This window comes from Mirounga angustirostris, unplaced genomic scaffold (assembly GCF_029215605.1).
Source record: "Mirounga angustirostris isolate CCGP_5_RB_7025 unplaced genomic scaffold, mMirAng1.0.hap1 SCAF_13, whole genome shotgun sequence".
In the NCBI taxonomy this organism is placed as follows: Eukaryota; Metazoa; Chordata; class Mammalia; order Carnivora; family Phocidae; genus Mirounga; species Mirounga angustirostris.
The window spans coordinates 35,225,195-35,249,898 of record NW_026991721.1 but is presented as its reverse complement, the minus strand read 5'-3'; the positions used below and the strand labels follow the sequence as shown (position 1 = coordinate 35,249,898).

At 36.6% G+C, this 24,704-nt stretch overlaps 1 protein-coding gene across 1 annotated transcript in view; it reads left to right on the top strand.

Moving 5' to 3' along the window:
* SLC17A6 (solute carrier family 17 member 6) overlaps positions 1–19,946 on the top strand; it is a 41,099-nt gene extending 21,153 nt beyond the window's left edge. Inside the window, exons 4-12 of the mRNA XM_045892650.2 lie at positions 1,684–1,798; positions 3,779–3,866; positions 4,561–4,647; positions 7,870–8,012; positions 11,646–11,795; positions 16,291–16,423; positions 17,248–17,358; positions 17,805–17,932; positions 18,683–19,946. Of these exons, the coding sequence (XP_045748606.1) occupies positions 1,684–1,798; positions 3,779–3,866; positions 4,561–4,647; positions 7,870–8,012; positions 11,646–11,795; positions 16,291–16,423; positions 17,248–17,358; positions 17,805–17,932; positions 18,683–19,018 (1,291 nt within the window). The 3' untranslated portion in view covers positions 19,019–19,946. The remainder of the gene's footprint in view (positions 1–1,683; positions 1,799–3,778; positions 3,867–4,560; positions 4,648–7,869; positions 8,013–11,645; positions 11,796–16,290; positions 16,424–17,247; positions 17,359–17,804; positions 17,933–18,682) is intronic.
* The last annotated feature ends 4,758 nt before the right edge of the window (positions 19,947–24,704 follow it).

Here is a 24,704-nt window from a genome sequence, read left to right as displayed (position 1 = left end):
CATTTTTAGAAATAGAAAGTTTCTATTTTATGATAGACATTTAGGAAATAAATTATTCTTTGTCTCAAACCTAGAGATACCTATTCAGCAAACAGCACAGAGGAAGAATAGAACAGGATATTTACCTCCTGAGTGATGACCCCAGTGGCGAGAAGCCACTGAGGACAGGCGGATATTAGATTACATCAAATAAACAAAAGTATTTGACCTGGTCTATGATTCATAGAAAAACAGCTGATCCACTTTGGCCCTTCATAAAGTCATTTCTCAAATTTCAGTAGCTGATTAATAATGATCAAGGCCCCCTTCAGAAGCGCCAATCTTTAACTCTTACGGTTAAATGGGCCCCATGGAAGAATCAGAGCCTCTATGAAGCAACAATCTTCACTGAATTCAAGGCTCAACGTTCGACTGTAGAAAACTTGCACAAGACACACAGCTTAGCTCATTAGAGATAGTGTGTCCCCAGACTTCTCTGCAAGACGATATTTTTAAAGGTACCCAGTTAAGGGAATATTTTTCTTACTAGTGTGAACATTATGGAAGATTTTTTAAGAACAGAGTGGAATTTTTGCTTGCAGATGGAGGAGGGGGTGAGCACCATATTTTCAGCAATTCTTTTCTGAATCGTTGTGTGTGTGCTGCTGAAGGTGTGCCTCAGGCAGTCCCCCCACTCACATACACAAAAAAGAGAGAAAATATATATATAAAGTAATAGTTATTTTCATTACAAATACTTGTGCTGTGGGATCTAATCATGAGATTTCTTGGGGCATTTAAAATATAATTCCATTCATAAAATTTTTATGTATGTGCAGCTTTTAGGAAGTTGCAAATGGTCATATAATATGAGACGTAACTCCATTCAGGAATTTGTTATTTTTCTGACAACTTTTCAGTGAGTATCTGCTATGTGTCAGGCACTGTGCTGTGTTAGGGATATAACAGTGGACCTCGAAAATACACTCTTGCCCCAAAGCAGCTTACATTGTAGACTGAGATATAAACCCAAACCGTAGACAATGATTTGGTAAATATTTGCAACTGGTTGTTGTTGTTGTTGTTTTAAGATTTTATTTATTTATTTGTCAGAGAGAGAGATAGAGCACATAAACCAGGGGGAGCGGCAGGCAGAGGGAGAAGTAGGCTCCCCGCTGAGCAAGGAGCCCGATGCGGGGCTCGATCCCAGGACCCTGGGATCATGACCTGAGCCAAAGGCAGATGCTTAACCGACTGAGCCACCCAGGCGTCCCAATATTTGCAATTTGTAATTAGATCTATGAAGAGAATAAATATGAGTACATATAGCTGGATTTATTAAATCTTTCTCTTATTTCTTGTGCGTCAATTATGTAACATTTCAAGATAGTCAAAATACCTATTTGTAGTGGTTAATCAAGTCCAGAACACATTTTATTCTTTTAGAAAAAATCTACCTTAAAATTAGCAAGCCAAGAAGAGGGCTCTCACCAGAGCCTGGCCAGGAAGCACCCTCATCTCCAGTTTCCAGCCTCTGGAACTGTGAGAAGTCAATTTCTGTGCTTTAACCACTCAGTCTATGGTACATTGTTATGGTAGACTGAGCTAATATACAAGTGTTCGTTTTACAGTGAAAAAAAAAAAATTGCTTTCAATTAACTTGACCTGAGAAATTTAGATCTATGAACTCCTTTTCTTTTTCAGGGTTTTTGGAGCTGCCATACTTCTTACCTCTACTCTGAATATGCTAATCCCATCAGCAGCCAGAGTGCATTATGGGTGTGTTATCTTTGTCCGGATATTGCAGGGCCTTGTTGAGGTATGGAACTGCAGGATGGCGCCATCTGAAGGTTGGCATGTTAATCAGAACCAGCAGATTGTCTTTGACTTGATCTATAAATAAACATTTTATAAAGTTGTGACTACAGAGTATGCTTGAAAAGTTGGAAAATTAAGGCATTCAGATATTTTGTGTTTAAATAATGCTAAAGTACAACTGTGACTGCTTGCCTCCCCTTCTCTAGAATGGAGTGGTATTAAAGAAATGTTTAGTGACTATTTGACTGAAAAAAAAAAGGGGGGACAAGCACTTTGGTTAATGTGCTGTGAGGAGAATTTCTGAGTCTGTCCTTTGCTGGTGATAACCCTGAATTAATACCTTTGGGGAGATTTATACCACATCCTTGTTAGACTTGAATCATGATTTGTTTTTTCACTGGAATATTTCATCTACTAATTCTTTGGGAATATAACTCTAATGATTGACTTTTTTTTTTATTTAATTTTATTATGTTATGTTAATCACCATACATTACATCATTAGTTTTTGATGTAGTGCTCCATGATTCACTGTTTGCGAATAACACCCAGTGCTCCATGCAGAACGTGCCTCTTTAATACCCATCACCAGGCTAACCCATCCTCCCACCCCCCTCCCCTCTAGAACCCTCAGTTTATTTCTCAGAGTCCATAGTCTCTCATGGTTCGCCTCCCCCTCCGATTTCCCCTCCTTCATTTTTCCCTTCCTGCTATTTTCTTCTTCTTCTTCTTTTTTTCTTTTAACATATAATGTATTATTTGTTTCAGAGGTACAGGTCTGTAATTCAACAGTCTTACACAATTCACAGCGCTCACCAGAGCACATACCCTCCCCAGTGTCTATCACCCAGCCACCCCATCCCTCCCACCCCACCCCCCACTCCAGCAACCCTCAGTTTGTTTCCTGAGATTAAGAATTCCTCATATCAGTGAGATCACATGATACATGTTTTTCTCTGATTGACTTATTTTGCTTAGCATAATACCCTCTAGTTCCATCCACGTCGTTGCAAATGGCAAGATTTCATGGGGGGTTTTTTGATGGCTGCATAGTATTCCATTGTGTATATATACACCACATCTTCTTTATCCATTCATCTGTTGATGGACATCTTGGCTCTTTCCATAGTTTGGCTATTGTGGACATTTAAAAACCTCAGATTAGCCTACCTATTGCCCTTCTCTTCTCCTGAAATATAGTGGGAGTAGATAAATCAGATAAAGTATTAAGCACTGAAAACATTCTCTTTTCTCTCCAAAAAGAAAGAAAAAATTGGTAGGATAAAAATATATAAAATGGGTAATTATTTTATTTTATTTTTTTAAAAGATTTTATTTATTTGACAGAGAGAGGCACAGCGAGGAAGGGAACACAAGCAGGGGGAGTGAGAGAGGGAGAAGCAGGCTCCCCACGGAGCAGGGAGCCCAATGCAGGGCTCAATCCCAGGACCCTGGGACCATGACCTGAGCCGAAGGCAGACACTTAACAAATGAGCCACCCAGGCGCCCCTAAAATGGATAATTATTTTAAAAGCCTTAAGTTCTAGACACTACTTTCAGGAAGTGTGAGCTTCAAGGATCTAAGCTTTATCTTCCTCTATCTGGATTCCTTATATCTGGGAATCACTGTGTTTAATGCCTCATGAAAAGGCCTCCCACATTTCTCAAACTGTTCAAAGTTCCAGATGAATGGAGTAATAGAGGATCTTTTCTTTTGCCTTCATCAGAAGAAAACTGAGGTGGGAGGAAGAGTTGAAGGGTGGGGAGAATTTGGTCAGGTCACTAAAAAGAAGCCATGTCTTACCTGATCTGGGCTGAAAGTTTTTAAAGTGGAATTTCAGGGAATTAGTAAAGATCTATGAGTAGCCGCTTTCCCTAATATCTTGAGCCCATTCTAAGGAGACAGCATCAGAGAGGGGATTGTGCTTATTTTTCAGTGACCCTGTATCCTAAATGGTGATATATATCTTCCCCGTCACAGGGCGTCACCTATCCAGCATGTCATGGGATATGGAGTAAATGGGCTCCTCCTCTAGAGAGGAGTAGATTGGCAACCACCTCCTTCTGTGGTGAGTACTGCATGCAGATATAGTTATGGTGGGTAAAAGTTTAGGAACAAGTTGGATAAGAACTGAAAGTTGATATAGCTCATCTGTAAAATCATTTGTGTGGGTGTACATGAGGAAAGGTTTTTGACCACCACTTCAATTTCTTTAATTCTTATTGGTCTCCTTAAATCCTCTATTTCTTCTGTGTTTTGTATTTTTCTAGGAGTTCATCCATTTTATCTAAGTTTTCAAATATATTCATGAATAATTTTTATTTTTTATTTTTATTATTTTTTTTAAGATTTTTTATTTATTTATCTGAGAGAGAGAATGGGAGACAGAGAGCATGAGAGGGGGAGGATCAGAGGGAGAAGCAGACTCCCTGCCGAGCAGGGAGCCTGATGCGGGACTCGATCCAGGGACTCCAGGATCTCATGAATAATTTTTATAATAGTCTTTTTAATTTATTTTTTATTATAGTCTTCTTATTGTTAGATCTCTTTTGTGTCTTGGGTAAGTAGGTCATATCCTCTTATGTAGTCCCGTATCACTGGCTATGTATGTAGATAGATATATGTTGGAGATATAGGGGTGTGAGTGTACATGCACCTAAGTACGCAAGTGTGTTTGTGAGAGCCTACCAAGAAACATGAGATGAAGTTAAGAATTTCTACTTATTTCACTTACCTACCTCCCATTCTCCCTTTTACTTTAGGTTCATATGCTGGAGCTGTAATTGCAATGCCTTTAGCTGGCATTCTTGTGCAGTACACTGGTTGGTCTTCGGTATTCTACGTCTATGGTATGTTGCATACGATACAATCATGTTAAAAGAAATGGGTGTAAACTCAAAACAGTGAGGTAGATTGCTGAATAGACCTGCATTCACTCACATTTTTTCCATTAAGAATCCTTTCCTTATATTTTGAGAAGATCGAGGAAAATGTTCTATCTCTATGATTCTCCCTACCTTGTAATTTATTGTTTTAAAAAGGAAGTACATTGCTGCTGGAAACTTTGGGATATATTTCATATATTGTCCTTGATTATGAAGAAAAAAATTAAATTAGCTCTTGATTCGTAGCCAATTAAGAAGAAAGAGCTAGGCAGCCCCCACTACTGCTTCCTCGGCTGACCCTGCCTCGTCAAGACTGAATAGGGATGGGAAGCTGGAAGGCGATAGCAATGCTAATGCAACAGTTCGCTTTTGTGACAAAATATTAATAGTCAGCAGCGGCAGTCTCACATTTTAGTCCTCGTTGCTCCAGGATTAAATGAAATGAAGCCCTCAAATGGAAATAAAAAGCACAAGAAACCCTGAGTCCAAAGTCCCTTTCTGTTTACTTTCTAACCAGAACCAGAAAGCTTACCACTTGAGAGTACCCCTAAAGTCTCTCTCTAGGAGACTTTTTTTTTTAGCCATGAGAAAAAGAAATACAAGAGAGGTGGATTCCAACTGATGTCACTGATTAATACCGTCTTTGGACGTGGGCAGGAGAATGTGAAGTATTAATGAAGTCATGAGGTAGAACTGAACAGTATCTGGCTGCTTCCGAATTTGGCATGATCCATTCCCACTTCAAAATGTTCTCATCAGAGCAAATTCTTAGGTTTGCAGAATATTATTAAATATGCTTTATGGCAGGAGCTCTTCTGGTTCAAAAGCCATGGATAGGTTTTAGATTCATGAATGTCTTAAATGATAAGCCATGCATGCATTTGTACATTTTTTTCCTGGGGAGATATTTTTATTAGATTTTAATCCATATCTTCCATTAGATTTTCAAGAGTCCATAATTCAAAGAAGTTTAAAGCAAATGTGTATAGGGTATATAGTACAAGTTGGGATACCGGGCCAGTAAATCAATTTGGGATTGATTTACAGTAAATCAATAAGGGATTTGTCCCTTAATTGAATCCATTACTTAACTGAAAATATGATGTGACTTTAAAGTAAGAATATTAATTTCCCAGGGTGCGTGGGTGGCTCAGTCGGTTAAGCATCTGACTCTTGGTTTTGGCTCAGGTCATGATCTCAGGCTCATGAGCTTGAGCAGCCTCAGGCTCCCTGCTCGGGGAGGAAATCTCCTTCCCCCACCCCTCCCTCTGCCCCTTCCCCTGCTCATGTGCATGGCACGTGCACATGCTCTCTCTCTCTCAAAATAAATAAATAAATAAATCTTTAAAAAAAAAAGAATATTAATTTCCACAAAGCATTCATGAAAACCAATCTCATTATGTCAAGTTGTATCTCATTTAGTATTTATCATAGAATGATACAAAGTTTAAATATTAGATAATCTGGGGCGCCTGGGTGGCTCAGTTGGTTAAGCGACTGCCTTCGGCTCAGGTCATGATCCTGGAGTCCCGGGATCGAGTCCCACATCGGGCTCCCTGCTCAGCAGGGGGTCTGCTTCTCCCTCTGCCCTCTTCCCTCTCGTGCTCTCTGTCTCTCATTCTCTCTCTCAAATAAATAAATAAAATCTTTAAAAAAAAAAAAAAAAAAAAATATTAGATAATCTGAAAATATCACATCCCCATAGTACTTACTTACTGTGTATAACAAAATTGGGTCTTTGAGCCACACATTCAATATTAATATTTTAAAAATTAATAATATAAATTAAATATTAATAAGATAAGATAAGAACTGTATAGTGGCTTATGTTAAAAGAAGATAATGCATATATGGCAATTAGCTGAATGTCCAGCACTTCGCATTCAGTTAGCAGTAATGATAATTATTATTGAATCACAAGAGCTTTCATTTATTGAGTGCTTATTTTGTGCCATTTGCCATGCTGGTTGCTTCATGCATTATCTCCTTTAACTATATTTTGCCACAATCTCATAAAAAAGAAATCGTCTCATTTTATAGTGGAAGTTCACAGAGATTCAGTCATTGATTGGAGCATGTAGCTAATGAGTGACACAGTCAGGATTTGAATCTGGGAGAGCCATCTTCCATAACCACTACACTATGCCAAATTTTCACATACTATCTAACTCCCATTTGTGTTTGCTGTCATGTTTGGTAACGAAAAGGAGCATGGCCCATCAAAATCTGTGGTATTAAGAAATAATTCTTAGAGATTGAATGAGCAAGAAAAAAGTATTATAGAGATCAGGAGCATTTAGACTGTTACCCAAGGGATAAAGAACAGTAGAAGCCAAAAATGAAATAACTAGCCTCTGGGAAACCAGAATAAATCACTTGAAATTCTTTCTTTTATTAATACTTTAGATTTACATTACACAATAAGGGCATGTTTTAATGCTGAAAGTGCTAAATAAAGAAAGCGATGCTAAAGAAGTTTCAAACAGTTTATTGTATTAGAATTTATAGCTTTCATTTGCCCAGAGTGATCAATAGGTAATATTATGTACTGAAAATAATAATGGTATACAGTCACATAAAGTGTTAAATGTTACTACATTAATTACAGAAACTCCCACTTCCTGCCTTTTTTATGAATAATAGCCACCCAGGCTAAAATAATCTAGATTTTATTTAATAATCTGTTTACTAGATCTGCAAGTGCTTACAGGAAAGGGAAATGAGTATTTTTTTGTGTGTGGAAATATAGACCACTTTCATATATTCAAAGAAGGCAAATAAGAAAATGATCCCCCCTCATAAAATTCTTTGAAGACAGGAATTTTGTCTGGTTCACCATATTTCTCTCACTTAGCAGAGTGCCTGGAATAGTAAATGCTCAGTAAATGTTTGTTGGATGTATGAACATGTTCCAAACTATACCATTCAATAATTATCCAATGCTGTGTCTCAGCATTATTGGAGACAGAGAGATAAAACTATAGGACCAGACTTCAGGAAGCTTGAAGTTCAGTGACATAACACAAGAAGAGCTGGCTGGTCAATTGGAGAAGCAGAAAATCCAATTCACATTCTAGAGAATGTGTTTGTCATGAGATTCCTGCAGTTTTATTCCAGCAAATGACAGTTACATGGGGGTATTTATGATAGATTTTTTATTTTCTTCTTTTGAACTCTTCCTTGCAGGAAGCTTTGGAATGATCTGGTACATGTTTTGGCTTTTGGTGTCTTATGAGAGTCCTGCAAAGCATCCTACTATTACAGATGAAGAACGTAGGTACATTGAAGAAAGCATTGGAGAGAGTGCAAATCTTTTAGGTGCAATGGAAGTAAGAACTTTATTATGGTGTATATTCCTGTTCTGATTCTTCATCTCACCTCCCTTTGACCAACCACTGCTGACCAACTACTTTCTGAGTCCCTATTCAACAAAACCTATTTGGTGTCAATCATGATTGTTTTCTTTCCTCCATCCATACTTTCTGACTTAGGAATGATTGCTACTTCCCCCATCTATAATTTCTTTTTTTTTCTTTATCTTTTCTTAATGATCTTCAAATTTGCCCTGGACTACGGCTATGACTAGAAACCTAAACAAGCTTTTATAAACAGTTCAATATGGTCCATAATTTAAACAAACTCAACAAATATTTGTTATTTTCAGATTGTAGGAAATGCCAGATCACCTAACACAATCATGAAAAGGACTATTTTTTTGTGTATTGAATTGTCTAAATGTTAGGTGTTATACGTGTGTATTTATGCTATATGTGGTTAAAGAAATATTAAATCATTAGAATGTCAATAATAGATAGCTGACATAAAAATATTCTTAATATAGAATCTTGTTATTGATAAAATCTTATCATTTTCAGGATTATTATTATGAAGATAAAGTATCATAAAAATATAACATGGACCCCTTTTCTGATTCTAATTTGATTTCTTGCATGGGCTCTATGGAGAGAGAAAATGCAGTTCTGTGTCAATAAAGCAAATATTTTAGTCCGCATGACATTAATATATCATAAATATTAATTAATAGCCATTTGATACTATTAAAAAATGGAAGGCAAAACTAACATATTTAGACAGGCTCAGTAATTCAGCACCTAAACAGTAACTCAATTTCCTTATGCTGAGAGCTGGAAGGTATCACGCACGGCTGAAGAGTCAGCGTCTCCTATACATTATGCTTCTCTTTCTTTTGAAGGCTCCTCCCCTCTTTCTAATTATCTTTAATTCCAGCTCTGATTCTCTACTTCGTTTGTTAGAGAAGGTCTGTCTTTGACATCTCATCCTAGGTACAAAGGTCTATCACCCACCGTGGTTAAGGCCTTTAATGAATAAGAAAAATCCCACATTGGATATCATTCAGAAGTGAAACTTCAGTACTTAAAAAAAATTCTAACACTATGGACTGGCATTAGAAACTCCCCTGCCTGTTTCCTTCTGTAAATGGACTGGAAGTTTCTTTCTAATGGTGGCTACTTAAGAAACAAGTGGTTCTGCAGGGAGGGGTGTTGGCCATGTGTGTGGTGCCCACTGGCAGCAGTTGCTGGGAGCGGAAACGAAATATAGGCTGATCTATGGTGAGTTCAGCATTTAGCCTCAATTTCTAGCCCCAGGTAATCTGATCAACCTGTATTTTCATTACTTAACTATGCTTCTTTTATTTACCAGTTCTTGAAAGGTTGTGTGTCTAAATCAAGCATAAATTTTTTTAAACAATCAAAAATTTAGTCTAAGCGAAAACCAGTTTCTGGAAATGACCTTAAAAAGAACAGCTGGTAACTTGATAAGACAGCACAGATGATCTCAAACTCCCCCCATTTCCTTACCTTACTGCTTGCCCAAACATAATATTTTACTTCTTACTGATGTTTGATACTTTCCTGTAGCTTCAAAACAAAATTAAAAATGAGATTATATTTTAGTTATTGTACTTGTAGTTAATTTTGAACTTTTTATTGTGAACAACTTTAATATACAGCAAAGCAGAAAGAATAGTAATATCCATGTATCCACTGCATAAATGCAACAGTTATCAACACCCTGCCTTATTTACTTCATTTTTCTTTTTGCTGAATGATTTCAAAGTAAATGAGATGTCCTAACACTTTACCCACAAATACTTCACATGCATCTCTAGAAAAATAAAAATACTCTTTCACAGTCTAAGTACAATTATTATACCTAAAACAATTAAGAATAATTCCCTACATTATCTAAGACCGAGATCATATTCAGATTTCTACTACCCAGTCCAAATTCAAATCTCTAGTCTATATTCATATGTTCTTTGTAGCTATTTCTTTGGAGTCTGCATCCAATTAAGGAGCACACATTGCAGCTGACTATAATGCCTTTTAAATATTTTTTTCTTAAAAAATTAAATATAACATGTGTACAGAAAAACACACAAATCATAAGTGAACAACTTGCTTAATTTTTGTAAACCATACACACCTGTGAAGCAAATAGCCAGGTCAGTAGTAGACTGTTATTAGAATACTATAAGCCCTCCTATCACCCCGAATAATTTTTTAAGGTATAAAATTAGATACTTCTATCTTACATTTGATGAAGTATTTTACAACCTGAAGAATAAAGTTCTTAGTAGAGATGATCCAGGTATGAATAATAGAAACATTTTCCCAGCAGGAAAAAGGTATTTACTTTTAATAATATTCTGAAGTTATTTCTTATACAAACATAATACTACCATGCTGACATCCCTGTATCCAACAATTTTCATTTTCTGTGAAATAAGTATATTTATCTGGCGTTATTTTCCCGGAGTATATAGGACTTAAAAAACACACTTTTTGAACCCAGCTAGGATGTTGTCACTGGATATTTGTATTCAAAGCCAAGGTACTCATTATATGTTATTAGGTATTCTTTTGTTTTTGTTTTTTGTCATATGTATTTGTGATCACGACAGTATAACTTCTTACTCTATTACTTTTAAAGTGAGTCACAATCAATACTAGCAATTATGATGCTCTACATCCAGGAATAATTAACTAAATCTGTGTAAAAAATGTCTGCCTCCCCTTTTATTAATTTGGTCAGGTTAAGGATCCCAAGCTAGCATTAAATGGAGTTATTTCAGGCTATTGTTTCTTCACCAAACAGTATTTTGATGTTCAAAATAAAATCATTGAGAAAGTGAGAATATGAGAGACATTTTCAGGTCTAAAAATATTAGTCTTGGGGGAGGATACTTGCTTTATTTTTGGGCATATACAGGATCTTTAAGTACACTAGATATAGTTTTTAAATGGGTATCATAAGCAAAACCAATCCTATTTAAGTGGTTAATTTTGAATGCCTTGAATGTCATAAGTAACTAGTTATGATGTGCCCATGGTGTGCTGGATAGCCAAATACTTCAACCCAGCTGTATACCATGTGAGTTTTCTAGAACCTTGCCCTTTAGCATTACAGAATTTATATTGATATCCATTGTCTATCAAGAGGATTTATAGATAGGTAGTGGTATTATTAACTTTAGATAGGGTCTAGAATATTGCACTCTTAATTTTTCTTATTTTCTCCTCCTAACTATATTGAATTTTTGGTGTTTTAGATAAAATATTTTGGATACCAACAAGGTTACTGATATGGCAATGATCTTTAGCTGAGGCATGATCTATCACTGCCAGAAAAAAAAATCTTGGAAACTAGGATCTGTGCTTTTGGAATTGTTTTCTATAAACATAAGATCTTATATATTCTGAAAATGGGAACAATTTAATCAGAAGAAGAGGCTAATATCTTTTTTTTTCCCAACAATTCATGCAGCTAAGGTTAACTAGACTTTTGCAATTAATTTCATTACCTCCTACTCATGCCTCAACATATACATCCTGAAAATGCAAAGCACCTATTATTCCCATTTTCTAAGTTAGAAAATACTTTAAATGGTCAGAATTGCTCTCTTTTTGGGATTTCAGAAATTCAAGACTCCATGGAGGAAATTTTTTACATCTATGCCTGTCTATGCAATAATTGTTGCAAACTTCTGCAGAAGCTGGACTTTTTACTTACTGCTTATTAGTCAGCCAGCATATTTTGAGGAAGTCTTTGGATTTGAAATCAGCAAGGTATGTAAAAATTATCTTTGTTTAACTAGTGCATTACTTTTGTGTTCAATTAAATATTACGTTCCTTTGCCAGTATTTTATCTTCTAAATTTTAGGAGTTACTCATTTATTTGTTTATCCACTTAACAAATAACTTCTGGGAAACAAAGACTAAGTAAGGTGTTTGAGCGTCTACTGCATTCAGCTGTCTGCTAGGAAGTGCTCTTTTTGAAGGCAAAATCAACCTAGTCTCTGCCCTCGTGGAGCTTCTCTCTCTATTAGGGTGGACAGCACCGTGGCCCTTCCCCTGTAAAGAAACATAACTTCCTTTAAGTCTCAGGTCAGAGACAATGTAACAGTGAACAAAGAAAGAAATTTTTATTGAAATGGAATTGTGTTTATATAATTACCAATCTCTTCTTCAATGCTTTCAAAAATCTGTCTGGTAATCTTGCCTGTGTGAAAGCTTTTTATTTTGATGTAGTCCTGATTGATAGACAAATGGATAAGGAAGATGTAATACACATGGACACACACACAGACACACACACACATGCTGGAATATCACACAGCTATAAAAAGGATGAGACTGTGCCATATGCAACAACATAGATGGGCCTAGAAGGCATTATATTAGATTAAATAAATCAGACTTTGAGAAAGACAAATACCATATGATTTCATTCATAGATGGAACCAAAAAAAAAACAAAAACAAAAACAAAAAAACCCAAATGAATAAACAAATGAAAAGCAGAATCAGACTGTAAATAGAACAAACTGGTAGTTACCAGAGGGGTAGGAAATGAGGGATGGGCAAAATGGGTGAAGGGGAACGGGAGACACAGGGTTCCAGTTATGGAATGAATAAGTCATGGGACTAAATGGCACAGCATAGGGAATATAGTTAATGATATTGTAATAATGTTGTATGGTGACAGACGGTAACTACACTTATGGTGAGCATAGTGTAACATATAAACTTGTCAAATCACTTTGTAGTGCACCTGAAACTAATGTAACATAGTGTGTTAACTATACTTAAGTAAAAAAAAAAATTTAATTTCTTATAAACTTAAAAAAAATCTTGCTAAAATATTTGAGAAAGCAAAAAAAAAAATCTGAAAACATTCTTGTGTGTCATTTATTCAATTTATTCACTTAACAGGCATTTGTTGAATATGATGTGTGAAGCTTTGTGTCAGATTCAGAAATAAAAACATGGTTCCCGTCCTCAGGAGTTCACAGCTTTTGGTGGTATAGACAAAAGCAATTAGTTACCAGTTACACACAGTATGCTAAACCCTACAGACATTTGTTCATAGCTGTGAAAATGTAATTATTTGGGGATTTTCTATAAGGATAAAATGAACATAAAAATAACTACTTTATAGAAGAGTCTGAAATTCACAAGGTCCTTTCATATTCATGAACAACCTTGTTTGGTTGACCAGCTGGATAACTCTCATCATTTCTGTTGATGGGGAAACAAACTAGGGAAGGTATTTAAATTGCCTAAGGCCAAGCTGATAATATATGCCAGAATCAAGGTTAAGCCCCGATTCTTTAATTTATGTTTCAATTCCCTTTACTACGCTATTCAAATTCAGGTAGACCCTATCTTCATTTAAGCACTTAGCAAGTATTTGTTAAATGCCATCTCTGCCAAGCCCTTTGCTGAGTCTGAATACACTCGTCTGTGCTGGCCATGGACTTGCCATTTCTCTTCATGTCATTACATCCATCCAGCTGGGCTCGCTATTCATGTTAAGTCTCTACTTGAAAGACTATCTGAGGGCTGAAATTGAAGAAAACCTGAGTTTAGGAGAAGCTATTCTAAGAGCTCTTTTGTAATCCCTGTTTCTAAGGAAACTGTTTCCTCCATTCCTGAGAAGAATGGCTGCTTTAGATAGGGCTCTTCTCTCTAGAGCTGATCAAACATTGCAGGGTAGCCTTTGGAAGCTCCAAGAGGTGTTATACTTCTCAACAAAGGCTGCTGGAGGTGTGAGTCCATTTTCATAATCTAGGACAAATATGACACTGTGAGGCTATTAATAAAGTCAGGTCTCATGGGGGAGAAGTGAAGGAGCCAACTGATGTTCATGAAACTGCGTGGTCATTCTGGCCCTGTAGCTCCACTTAATTGAAAATGCTTGAGTAAAAGCAATGATATTTTGCCAAAACTAAATATAATAACCAGATGAGTTGATTTGATTTACTTGTTATATTTTTAACTAAAATTGTAGATAAGTTCTACATACACAGATTGGTTGAAGACTTTGATTATACTGGTTAAAAAAAAAAAAAAGCCACTGACTTACTTGAAAAATGTATGAAGGAGGCAGTAAAGGAAATAGAGCATGGGCTTTAGTTCCAGGCTGGCAGGGCTCGGGACACAAGCTCTGCAATAAACTATTGATACATAACCTGGGGCTGGTTTTTGAATGATTGCCAACTTTGATTTTATTTTCCGTAAATAATGGTTATTAATGCTGTCCTTCAGAACTGTGGCAAAATGTAAGCAAACTAAAATATTTAGATGGAGGATAGTTCTCTCCAACCTTAGTTAAACTGAGTATGCTGCAGACTAAAACACAAGTGCAATAGCTCAATCTTCATTTCAAGTAGACTGACCCAGTTAAAGCAGAAATATATATAGATGTGTGCATATATATATATATATACTATAAATGATATTTTAGTATTTTATATAAATTGTTGGATAACTTTCATAAAGTTCTGCAACTTGGCCCTGTTGAGGTCACGTATGGAATATGTCCACATATTGTCCTAGGAACTGGGAGATTGAGTACCTCCAAGTATTAAGACATTGGGCTAGGATATTCCCAACTTCTGTCTCGTTAACCTCTAGATTGTTAGCTCCTTGCACTTCCCATAGTGCTTTGCTGAAAGAGAATAACTAATAATCATAGCTTTATTCTTTGTTTATCCAAAGGAATTAAAATGTCTGTTTGAGTAGATAATAAATAGCAAAGGGTGTTCAATTTAAGAACTTTTCAGATGTCTCAAACACTGAGTCAAGATACAGGCCAGTTACGTGGACTTAGGAAATGCAGGTCACTCTCCGGCTTTCTCTGCCTCTAGAAGCAAACACATGACATGCAATTCTACGCACATCCTAACGTGGTGTATTTCAGAATGTTTTCTTGTCTGATGGTTTCTTTCCACACATTCGTTGCTTTAAATGTATCTACTGTAGTTAAGAATAAAGAACCATTCTGCTTTTCAAGATGCTGTTCTCAAAAGCAATAATGTTTGCCTTAATGTCAGTTTACCCTATAGTTTTACTTAGTCCACATTTGTTTAGCCTATACTAAATGCCAGGTTTTGAACTAAATTAAGAACATTCAGCACATTATCTGGTTTTATTTGATTTTTCTTTCTCAGATGGTGGCAGTGCTAAGCATAGTGGTTAAAAGCCCAGTTTTTAGACTCAGGTAAAAATGGCTCAGTATTTGGTTCTGGAAATGATTTAGCCTTTTTAAGTTATACGTTCTTCATCAATACAAGAGAGTAATAATATTATAAACTTTCACCTGGGTACAAGAGAGAATTAAATAACTCAGACGTTTGAGCTCTGTGGGAGTCATTCATTGACTCAATCATGGTAACAAACCGACTCCGTGGGCGTGGTACTCAAGTCTGCCATTGTGACATCAGCAATCTTTGTCTCAAACCTTCAATAATCTTACTTGGAAGACATTTTTAAACACAAATAATAAACTTTTCCCCAGTACTTAAAAATGCATTTTATTCATACTTCATGATGTCTAGAGAAGAGTGTCTTGCACATAATTATTGGCCAAAAAAATGTGTGTTGAATTGATGCTGGTAGGTTAGATTTTAGGTCGAGCTATTTCATATGAAATTAATACAGAAACTATATACCATTGTGTGACAATGTGACCAAATACTGACATTTGAAATAGAAAATACCTAACATTGAAGAACCGATCTGCATTTTCTGGGCTAAATTTAGCTTAGAAACTAAATATAAAACTCATAAGAGATACATATTTAAAATGCAATTAAGGTTTTTAGCCTTTCTAAGAATTAAAAAAACATAAATTTAAAAATAGAGCCTCTTCAAGGGCTTGGTCAAATGTATTTCTTATCCCTCTGACTCTGTCTCTGTGTCTCTCTCACTCACTAATGATGAATTTCTGCAAACATATTTAAGAATATAAAATAGGCACATAAATGTGAATCACTGTGATAAGATTCAGGATAGTTTATTCATAAACTCAAAATTTACTGACTCATTACACAGGAAAAAAAAGTATTCTCTTCTAAAAGATAAAAAGTAACTTTACTTAGCTTTTCTCATTTATTCTGTGGAAGTTATTGCTTATTCCAGGAAGGAGTAAGTGGTCATTTGGAGACAGTACTTTTTCTTTCTTTTTCCATAAAGAATTTATGATGGATTCAAAAAACCAAGACCATTGCCCATATTACTTATGGTCATGTATATGTCTCCTCTTTCTCTTTTTCTTCAGGTTGGCATGCTATCTGCTGTGCCACACTTGGTAATGACAATTATTGTGCCCATTGGAGGGCAGATTGCAGATTTTCTAAGAAGCAAGCAAATTCTTTCAACTACTACAGTAAGAAAGATCATGAATTGTGGTGGTAAGTACATAAGTGATGTGAAGCACATGATTTGGCTCATGGAATGCTGATATACGTGCGTGAGTAACTTTTACTGTGCATGTTACATATGCAGCTAAATTTGTGTCTTCATTGTTCATTTATAATCATTTCCCTATCTTCAAATTTTCATAACTCCTATTTTTTTTTTAAGATTTTATTTATTTATTTGACTGAGAGAGAGAGACAGTGGGAGAGGGAACACAAGCAAGGGGAGTGGGAGAGGGAGAAGCAGGCTCCCTGTTGAGCAGGGAGCCCAATGCAGGGCTCGATCCCAAGACCCTGGGATCATGACCTGAGCTGAAGACAGACGCTTAACGACTGAGCCACCCAGGCGCCCCTCATAACTCCTAATTTTAAATAACTACATAACTAACTCGTCCCTGCCCACCACTGACACTTAAGGGCATATTCAATATTTTTATTAAAATGGAAGGCTTCAGTAATCTCTGTGCATAAATTATAACTGTTATTATTATTTTTAAATATTTTATTTATTTATTTGAGAGAGATGGTGGGGTAGGGGCAGGGCGAGAGAGAATCTCAAACAGACTTCCTGCTGAGCACAGAGCGCAAGGCTACCTGGGGCTTGATTTCACCACCCTGAGATCATGACCTGGGCTGAAATGAAGGTTCTGAGGCTCAACTGGTTGAGCCACCCAGCTGCCCCTGTTACTATTACTTTTAAGATAGACTCCCTGAAGAGGTTTCTTAGGTCAGATAAACATGAGCAGTTCTAGCAGTTTTGGCTCATTGGGAAGATTGACACAAATTTCTGAAGCGTTTCCATGTGTCTGTTTCCAAAGGTTTTGGCATGGAAGCAACACTGCTTCTGGTCGTTGGCTATTCTCATACTAGAGGGGTGGCTATCTCATTCTTGGTACTTGCAGTGGGATTCAGTGGATTTGCTATTTCCGGTAAGATACATGTTTTTAAATTTATAAATGTAACGTCCTGATTTTTGCCGGTAATAATACATATATTCTCCTTTCCTCTTTAATATTCTATTGTTGAAAAGTTACTTAACATATTTCCACTAGAAAGTAAAAAGAATAACACATTTAGAAGTCATTATTTGGATTCGTTACTTCTCATTTTCCTCCTGCTTACTCTTCTTTTTTTTTTTTTAAAGAGAATATTTCTCTGATTTGAGCATCACATATTAAGTGGTGGATAAGAACCCATACTTCATTCCACTCTGATCATATCCCTGAGCTAAGTTATCAAAAAATACTTACTGAGCACATGCAGTGTACCTAGTATCTTCTAAGGAGGGTGGTGAGTGTGGTAGAGAATATTCTACAGTCACCCACTTCCAAGGGGTTTAGGATTCTCTGACTCTAAGCTAATGTGTATATTTCAGGTTTCAATGTTAACCACTTGGATATTGCTCCGAGATATGCCAGTATCTTAATGGGCATTTCAAATGGTGTTGGCACATTGTCAGGAATGGTTTGCCCTATCATTGTTGGTGCAATGACAAAGAATAAGGTAAGACGTAGCTAAAGAAATGTTCAGTTTTTGAAGATTGTCTCTCATGGTAGAGAAGAGTTACTGTATTCTGTTCGGCATTCTCTCTGTGGTCTAGCCACCAGACCTCTGAGTAAGGGAGATCATTGAGGCTCACTAGAAAATCTCTAAGAACTCTGAGGAAGCCTTCTTTCCCAACCAATAAGCACTGTGCTTTTCAACACCTTTTAATATTTCTCATATTTCTGGCGTGGCAAAACAACAACAGCAAACCTTTTTTTCTCTGAGCTTCTTAGAGTACTCAAGTAGAAGTCTTCTGAGCTTTATTTGGAAACATCAATTCAGACTCTGCAGTTATCAATGGAAGAATATTATTATCAGCTATTTGTCCTTAAATGTAGAGCTTCACAATTATTTTTCACCAAAAGGAAATAAACAAAAGGAATAGGAGGAAAAAATATATGTAAATCAATGGAAATTCAAAGAGAGATTATGGGTATTTTAAAAATTAACACTTTCAAATTCGGAGTTTTAAATTTTAAATTTGGAGTTTTATTTCAGAACCTGAGATTTAAAAAAAATTTTCAATTAATGAAAGTCATAGGATTATGGAAAGTTTCCATCACAGTATTTGCTTTATGTAATCAGAACAGGGCTTTCCCCTAAAGATAGCATTGTATGAAAAGCGTGCTGGTGGCTCATTCAAAGAAGAGGTTATGCTTTTCAAACATGGGGAGTCTGTTCTCACAGTGCTGCTTTTTGTTACTGCAGTCACGCGAAGAGTGGCAGTATGTTTTCCTGATCGCTGCCCTGGTCCACTACGGTGGAGTTCTATTTTATGCAATATTTGCCTCAGGAGAGAAGCAACCCTGGGCAGACCCTGAGGAAACAAGTGAAGAAAAGTGTGGATTTATCCATGAAGATGAGCTCGATGAAGAAACAGGGGACATGACTCAAAATCATATAAATTATGGTACCACCAAGTCTTACGGTGCCACAACACAGGCCAATGGAGGTTGGCCCAATGGTTGGGAAAAGAAAGAGGAATTTGTACAAGAGGAAGTACAAGACTCATACACCTATAAGAACCGAGATGATTATTCGTAACAAAGCTAATTGCTGGATTTATTTTTAGTGTTTGTGATTAAATTAATTGTGATTGCACAAAAATTAAAAAAAAAAAAGTGGTGTGCACACATAAACACATCAACCAGGCAAGTCTTGCTGTAAAAAATGAATCACAAACAAACTCATGAAGTTACCATCAAGTGCAATCTGTAGAAGTTGTGAAATGCCATCATTTCCATTCACGTCATCCATTTTTGCGTTTGTGATTTAAACGTTGACTGGTCAAAGTTGTAGAAGCGAGTAGTTACTCATTGGATTCGCGTGAGCTAAAACTCATCGCCATTTAATAAAGCACAACTACAACAGTTGGCACATCCCATCCTACAAAGGTTAGGAAGCCAAAGCTACTTGATCATGCAAAATGCACTTATATATTTGTTACACTGTATTGCAAGATATCATGCAGAAGTCCTGTTAGGAAACCCGAAGATGTCATGTTGGCTGCATCAGGTGGTGGCAATGTTTATTGAATATAAATTATGGAGTTGATATATCTCTCAGTTAGAGAAGAATATTGTGGGCTAGCAACTAGCAAAGTGTACTAAATAATTATTGTTATTACATAATGTGGAATATTTTGTTGGTTCTGAAAAGAAATATCTTGCCGTGTTTTATATGAAATGCTTGTGCAATATACTTATATCTGTGAAAGAGAACTTGTAAAGTGAGGGGTATGCTTCATGTTCTTCCATTCATTTACCTAACAGTATAAAACACTTCATGTTTCAACAGAAATCTGACTTTTCACGTAGCATATCACATAACTTTTTTGCAAAAAAATATAAAAAATAAATAGACTTTAATGTATTTTTTATTACAACTTTGTACTGGTTGTAACTTGCATTAGAAAAAAAAAGATGCATACACCATAAAGAATCTAATAAGAAATTTACTATGGAGACATAGCCCTGAAAATGCAATATTAACAACAAAAGAAATAGAAAATTGTTTAGATATTCTTCCTTAATAATGAAATACTATATGAAACTTGTGCCACAGAGGTATATATAATATGAAAAGATAAACTTAATAGAGATATTGTAAGTAGACGATTTTATTATTTAAAGTCCCATTTAAAAGATATTTGTCTTAAATATATAGGACAATAAATTATATTAAAATTATATCTATATATATCTGTATATCTTATACATATCCATACACAAAAGCATAATAAACAATCTTCACAAAAAAACAAAAATAGCATACACCTAATGTTGGGTTAGGGGACTGCCATTTCTACTTTCATAGAGTCATAGAATTTTAGATGGGGCAGAGGCATTTTGCTTGTCATTTCTTAATATAACTCAACAGGAATTGCAACATTTGTGTTCCAAGCAATAAGTGCAAGGCATACAATTTCCTGTCTGTATATTATCTTCATTTTGCTTGTGGTAGCTGTCTGGGTGGTTGGAATGATTTTTTTTTTTCTTTTAAAAAGTTGACATCCGATCTCTTTAGAATGTTCTAAACGATAATAATGCATTTCCCAATTCAATGCAAAATATCATCGGTGTATTTAATTGTCTATTCTGGATATTTGATCTGTTCATTGTATTGTGCTAGTGACTGGAAGCCCTGCTACTGCAAATAGAAAACATAACATTTGTTTTAAAGATGCAAACCCCCTTGACCTTAAGAAAATAAAAATATCCTTTGCTTTGAGTCTCAAAGTGATGTAATGTGATCATAGCTTTTGTTGTGTTGAATGAAAAGATGTGGACTATCATTTTGTTGCTGCAAAAAAAAAAAAGTGTTAATAAAATGCTCTATTTATCCTTTTGTAAAAATACAATACATTAATTTGGATTTATTTTATTTAGTTTGCAGCTTTAATGGGAGTTTAGCTTTCGTGTGTTCCAGTGAAGCCAAAGCTAGGTTCGAGAATAATAACCTTTTTAGCTACTTGAGATTTAATGGAAGAACATGGCACTCTTTAGATTGTGTGGGATGTGGTTCCATAGACAGAGTTTTGCATCAAGAAATGGGTCTCGGAGTCAAGCTCTATCTCTCGATGATAGCCTTCTCATAGCTTGTGTGCTAAGCTTACAGAAAAATTCAGGAAAAAAATTCAAAAGTTGTCAGGTCAAGGATCCCATCTAATTTAGATAGTACGTGTAGGTTGTGCTGGACCCTGCTCTACCCATTCTATGTAGAGAATCTCATAGAACTCCACAATGACCCAAGGCAGGTACTCCTTTTAATCCCAGATTACAAGGGAAGAAACTGAAACTCATGAAGGTTAAAAAACTTCCCCAAGGTAAAATAGAGTAACAGCATTATATTATAACGTGTCAGCCAAAGAAGCAAGCAGTGAGCAAGATTTATCAAGGTAGCAGCCGGTGGAATGTGTGTGTCACTGGAAAAGTGATCATTTCGCTCCGATTCCCAATTTTATAGATGTGTAGAAAGGGAAGACCATAATTATACAACACTGGAATCTTACAGTCTTGGAACTTGATTGCTCAAAAGGACTTATGGGATGATTTAGGTGACACTCTTTATTTAACTAACTAAGACACTGAGGCTCAAGAAGAGAAACTGATGGGATACAGAGGATGTTAAGGATTTGGAACGAAGTTGTTATGGTAAGCTGTGTTTTGTTTTTATTTTTATTTTCTTTTTAGCCAGGACTTAATTTAAGAAGTTAATTGAAGAAGAAAAAAAAAGAAGTTAATTGAAGAAATATTTATCGGTTCAACCACTACCCCATATCCACGACTCACATAAGCTCAGAGTGTGTGTGGAGGCTGGTGGGAGGTGAGGGAATGTATTTTCTTTTCCTGCAATCCTCTGCACAAAGAAACAACAGCCAGAGACCCAGCCTAATTCTTATGGAGCCTCACATACCATTCTTGCATAACTTTGGCAGGAATGAAAGTGTCTTGGATCTAATACTTTATAATTTCCCCAATTCTATAATGCAAAAGTTTACAGTTCCTGTAAGAGAGTAAGAGAATCGTTCTAATGATGTCTCCAGATATTACCACTGGCCACCCTCACTTGCTCCTACCTCTCATCTTCCTTTTTTTTTGAGAGTGTGCACAAGCAGGGGGAGGGGCAGAGGGAGAGAGAGATCTCAAGCAGGCTCTGCGCTAAGGGCAGAGCCTGATGTGGGGCTCGATCTCAGGACCCTGAGATCATGATCTGAGCTGAAATCAAGAGTCAGAAGCTTAACTGACTAAGCCACCCAGGTACCCCTTCCCTTTCTCCTCACACTCCCACTTTTCCTCCTCATCTCAATGCCTATCCCTATCTCAATGTTATATATATGAGGTATTTTGTAATTTGCAAAATGCTTTCTTATGCATTATCCCATTTCATCCACATATCTGCCTTGTAAACTTGAAAGGCCACATATCAGTATTAGTATTTCTATTTTCCAAGTAAGGGAACTGGGTATAAGAGGGTGTAATTAACTTCCTAAAGGTTCCCTAGGCAGGGGGCGCCTGGGTGGCTCAGATGGTTAAGCGTCTGCCTTCGGCTCAGGTCATTATCCCAGGGTCCTGGGATCGAGTCCCGCATCGGGCTCCCTGCTCCACGGGGAGCCTGCTTCTCCCTCTGCCTCTCTCTCTCTCTCTCTCTGTCTGTCATGAATAAAAAAAAAAAAAAAAAAAAGATTCCCTAGGCAGGAGTAAAACAAGAGACAGACTATTTGGCCACAGCAAGACAGTGATTTATTTTTATCTTTAAATCGCTTTATTACTCTTCTGATTATAAACGGAGTACAAGGGAGGGGAGCTTCATTAGGCAAAGAACAGTATTAAAAAGAGGGTAATTGGCAATCTCACTATCCAGAAATAAGCACCGTTTAACATTTCTGGAATCTTTTATAAGTAAAATACGCAGAAAATCTTTTGCAATTTTCAAATTTGAAGTCATACTTAGTCTACTGTTGCAAACTACCTTTTTGTTTAACAATATAGCATGTGCATTTTCCTATTTGAACAACAGAGTTCCATACTCTAATATCCTATTACATGGGCTGTATTTAACCTATGTATCCAGTACCTTATTTATGAAAATTCTATCTATCTTTGCACGTTTTACCCTTTAACTTCCTGCTTGCCTAGATGATTTTGGGAAATGCAAAGTTACATATACTCACTTCTAACTTCTATAACCATGATGGATATTTGAGTTATTATCCCTCGCTTATCATTCCTGTGTTTGTCTACCAAGTGCTACTGGCGATCGGCTTTCCTGGGTTTCATTTGCTAATTTACGGATTCACTCAATAACTGTTTATTAAGCACCGACACGGTGCAAGTCACTGTCAATACAGCAATGGGAAAACAGTCCCTGCTCTCATGGCTCCTAAAGTCCAAATCTCCTCCATGAGGTGTTTGCAGCACCCCCAGCTACCCAGACAGGCCACACAGACATGACTGAAGAGAAGAGGCTTTTCCCTGAGAAAAGGTTTTTCTTAATCCACAAAATTCCCAAACGTGGGCTCCCTTCCAGGTGGTGCTCCCCATGTCCATTTTTTTTTTTTTAAGTTTCAGGTGAGGAGGCTTTTCTCAGCCTTAGAGATCCCCATGCTGCGGGGAGTCCAGGCTGTGCAGCAAGATCAGCATCAGCTACCTCCATGCCTGACTCTCCGCAGGAGGGGAGATGGATGGGCTGAACTTCTAAGCTCATTTTCCAGTTCTCCTTCACATTTCTTTCCGTGTGTGTTCCTCCCCTGGGTTTCTAATGACCTGTACATTTTCTCTTTCCTTTTTCTCCCCCTTCTTGTACGTGTATACTGCTTTGTCAGTCTTATCCACAGATCGTGGCTATTGAGATTTAATTCTTACCTTGGTGCTATAACGAGCAAGGTTTTTTTTTTTTTTTTTATTCTCTTTTCTCCATCCTCATACAAGACTTCAAACCTGAATTTTTATTCCACTGCTGTCAGAAACACTTCATTTGTGAAGGTTGCTCTATGCTATGCAGTCCCTTAAAATGCTCGAGCTTCTCCAAGCTTTCCCATCAATGTGGCCAGGCACCTAAAAGCTGCAGAATCCGGACCTATGACCCTATGCCTCGTCCAAATTCAGCAGCTTTTATTGAATGAAATCCCTCAGATACCGATGACCCTGTGCCTCATCCAAATTCAGCAACTTTTATTGAATGAAACCCCTCAGATTCCACCAAGAGCAAACCACATGAAGAAACCTCTTCAGTTTTGTTAAACACATTTGAGGACATGTTTTATTACTTTGCTTAGTATGCATTAGATACAGATCCTTGCATTTCTAAGCGTTTGAGGAATGCTTTTCCTGATACATTAGTGCACTGTCGGCGTTTAGAAATGAAAAGACATGGGGCCTGCCATGCCTCCTTCTTTGTCTCCTTCTCAAGAAGCTTGGAGATGCGCTGTTTGGCTCAATTGCTATTTTTATCTTCGTTCTTCATTTTCATTTAGTTTCTGTTTTTCATTATTTGTTTAGGTGTTATTTTAAAGGAGGACGTGAGTGAGGGATCTGATAATAATAATAATGCTAATAGGATTTCTTTATATAGGGCTTATAAAATTCCATGGTTCTCAGGGTTTCATATACAAATCTATAACTCATTTAGTCTCCAAATTACCCTTTGTGGGGCACCTAGGTGGCTCAGCCAGTTGAGGGACTGACTCTTGATTTCTGCTCAGGGCTTGATCTCGGGTCCAGAGGCCAAG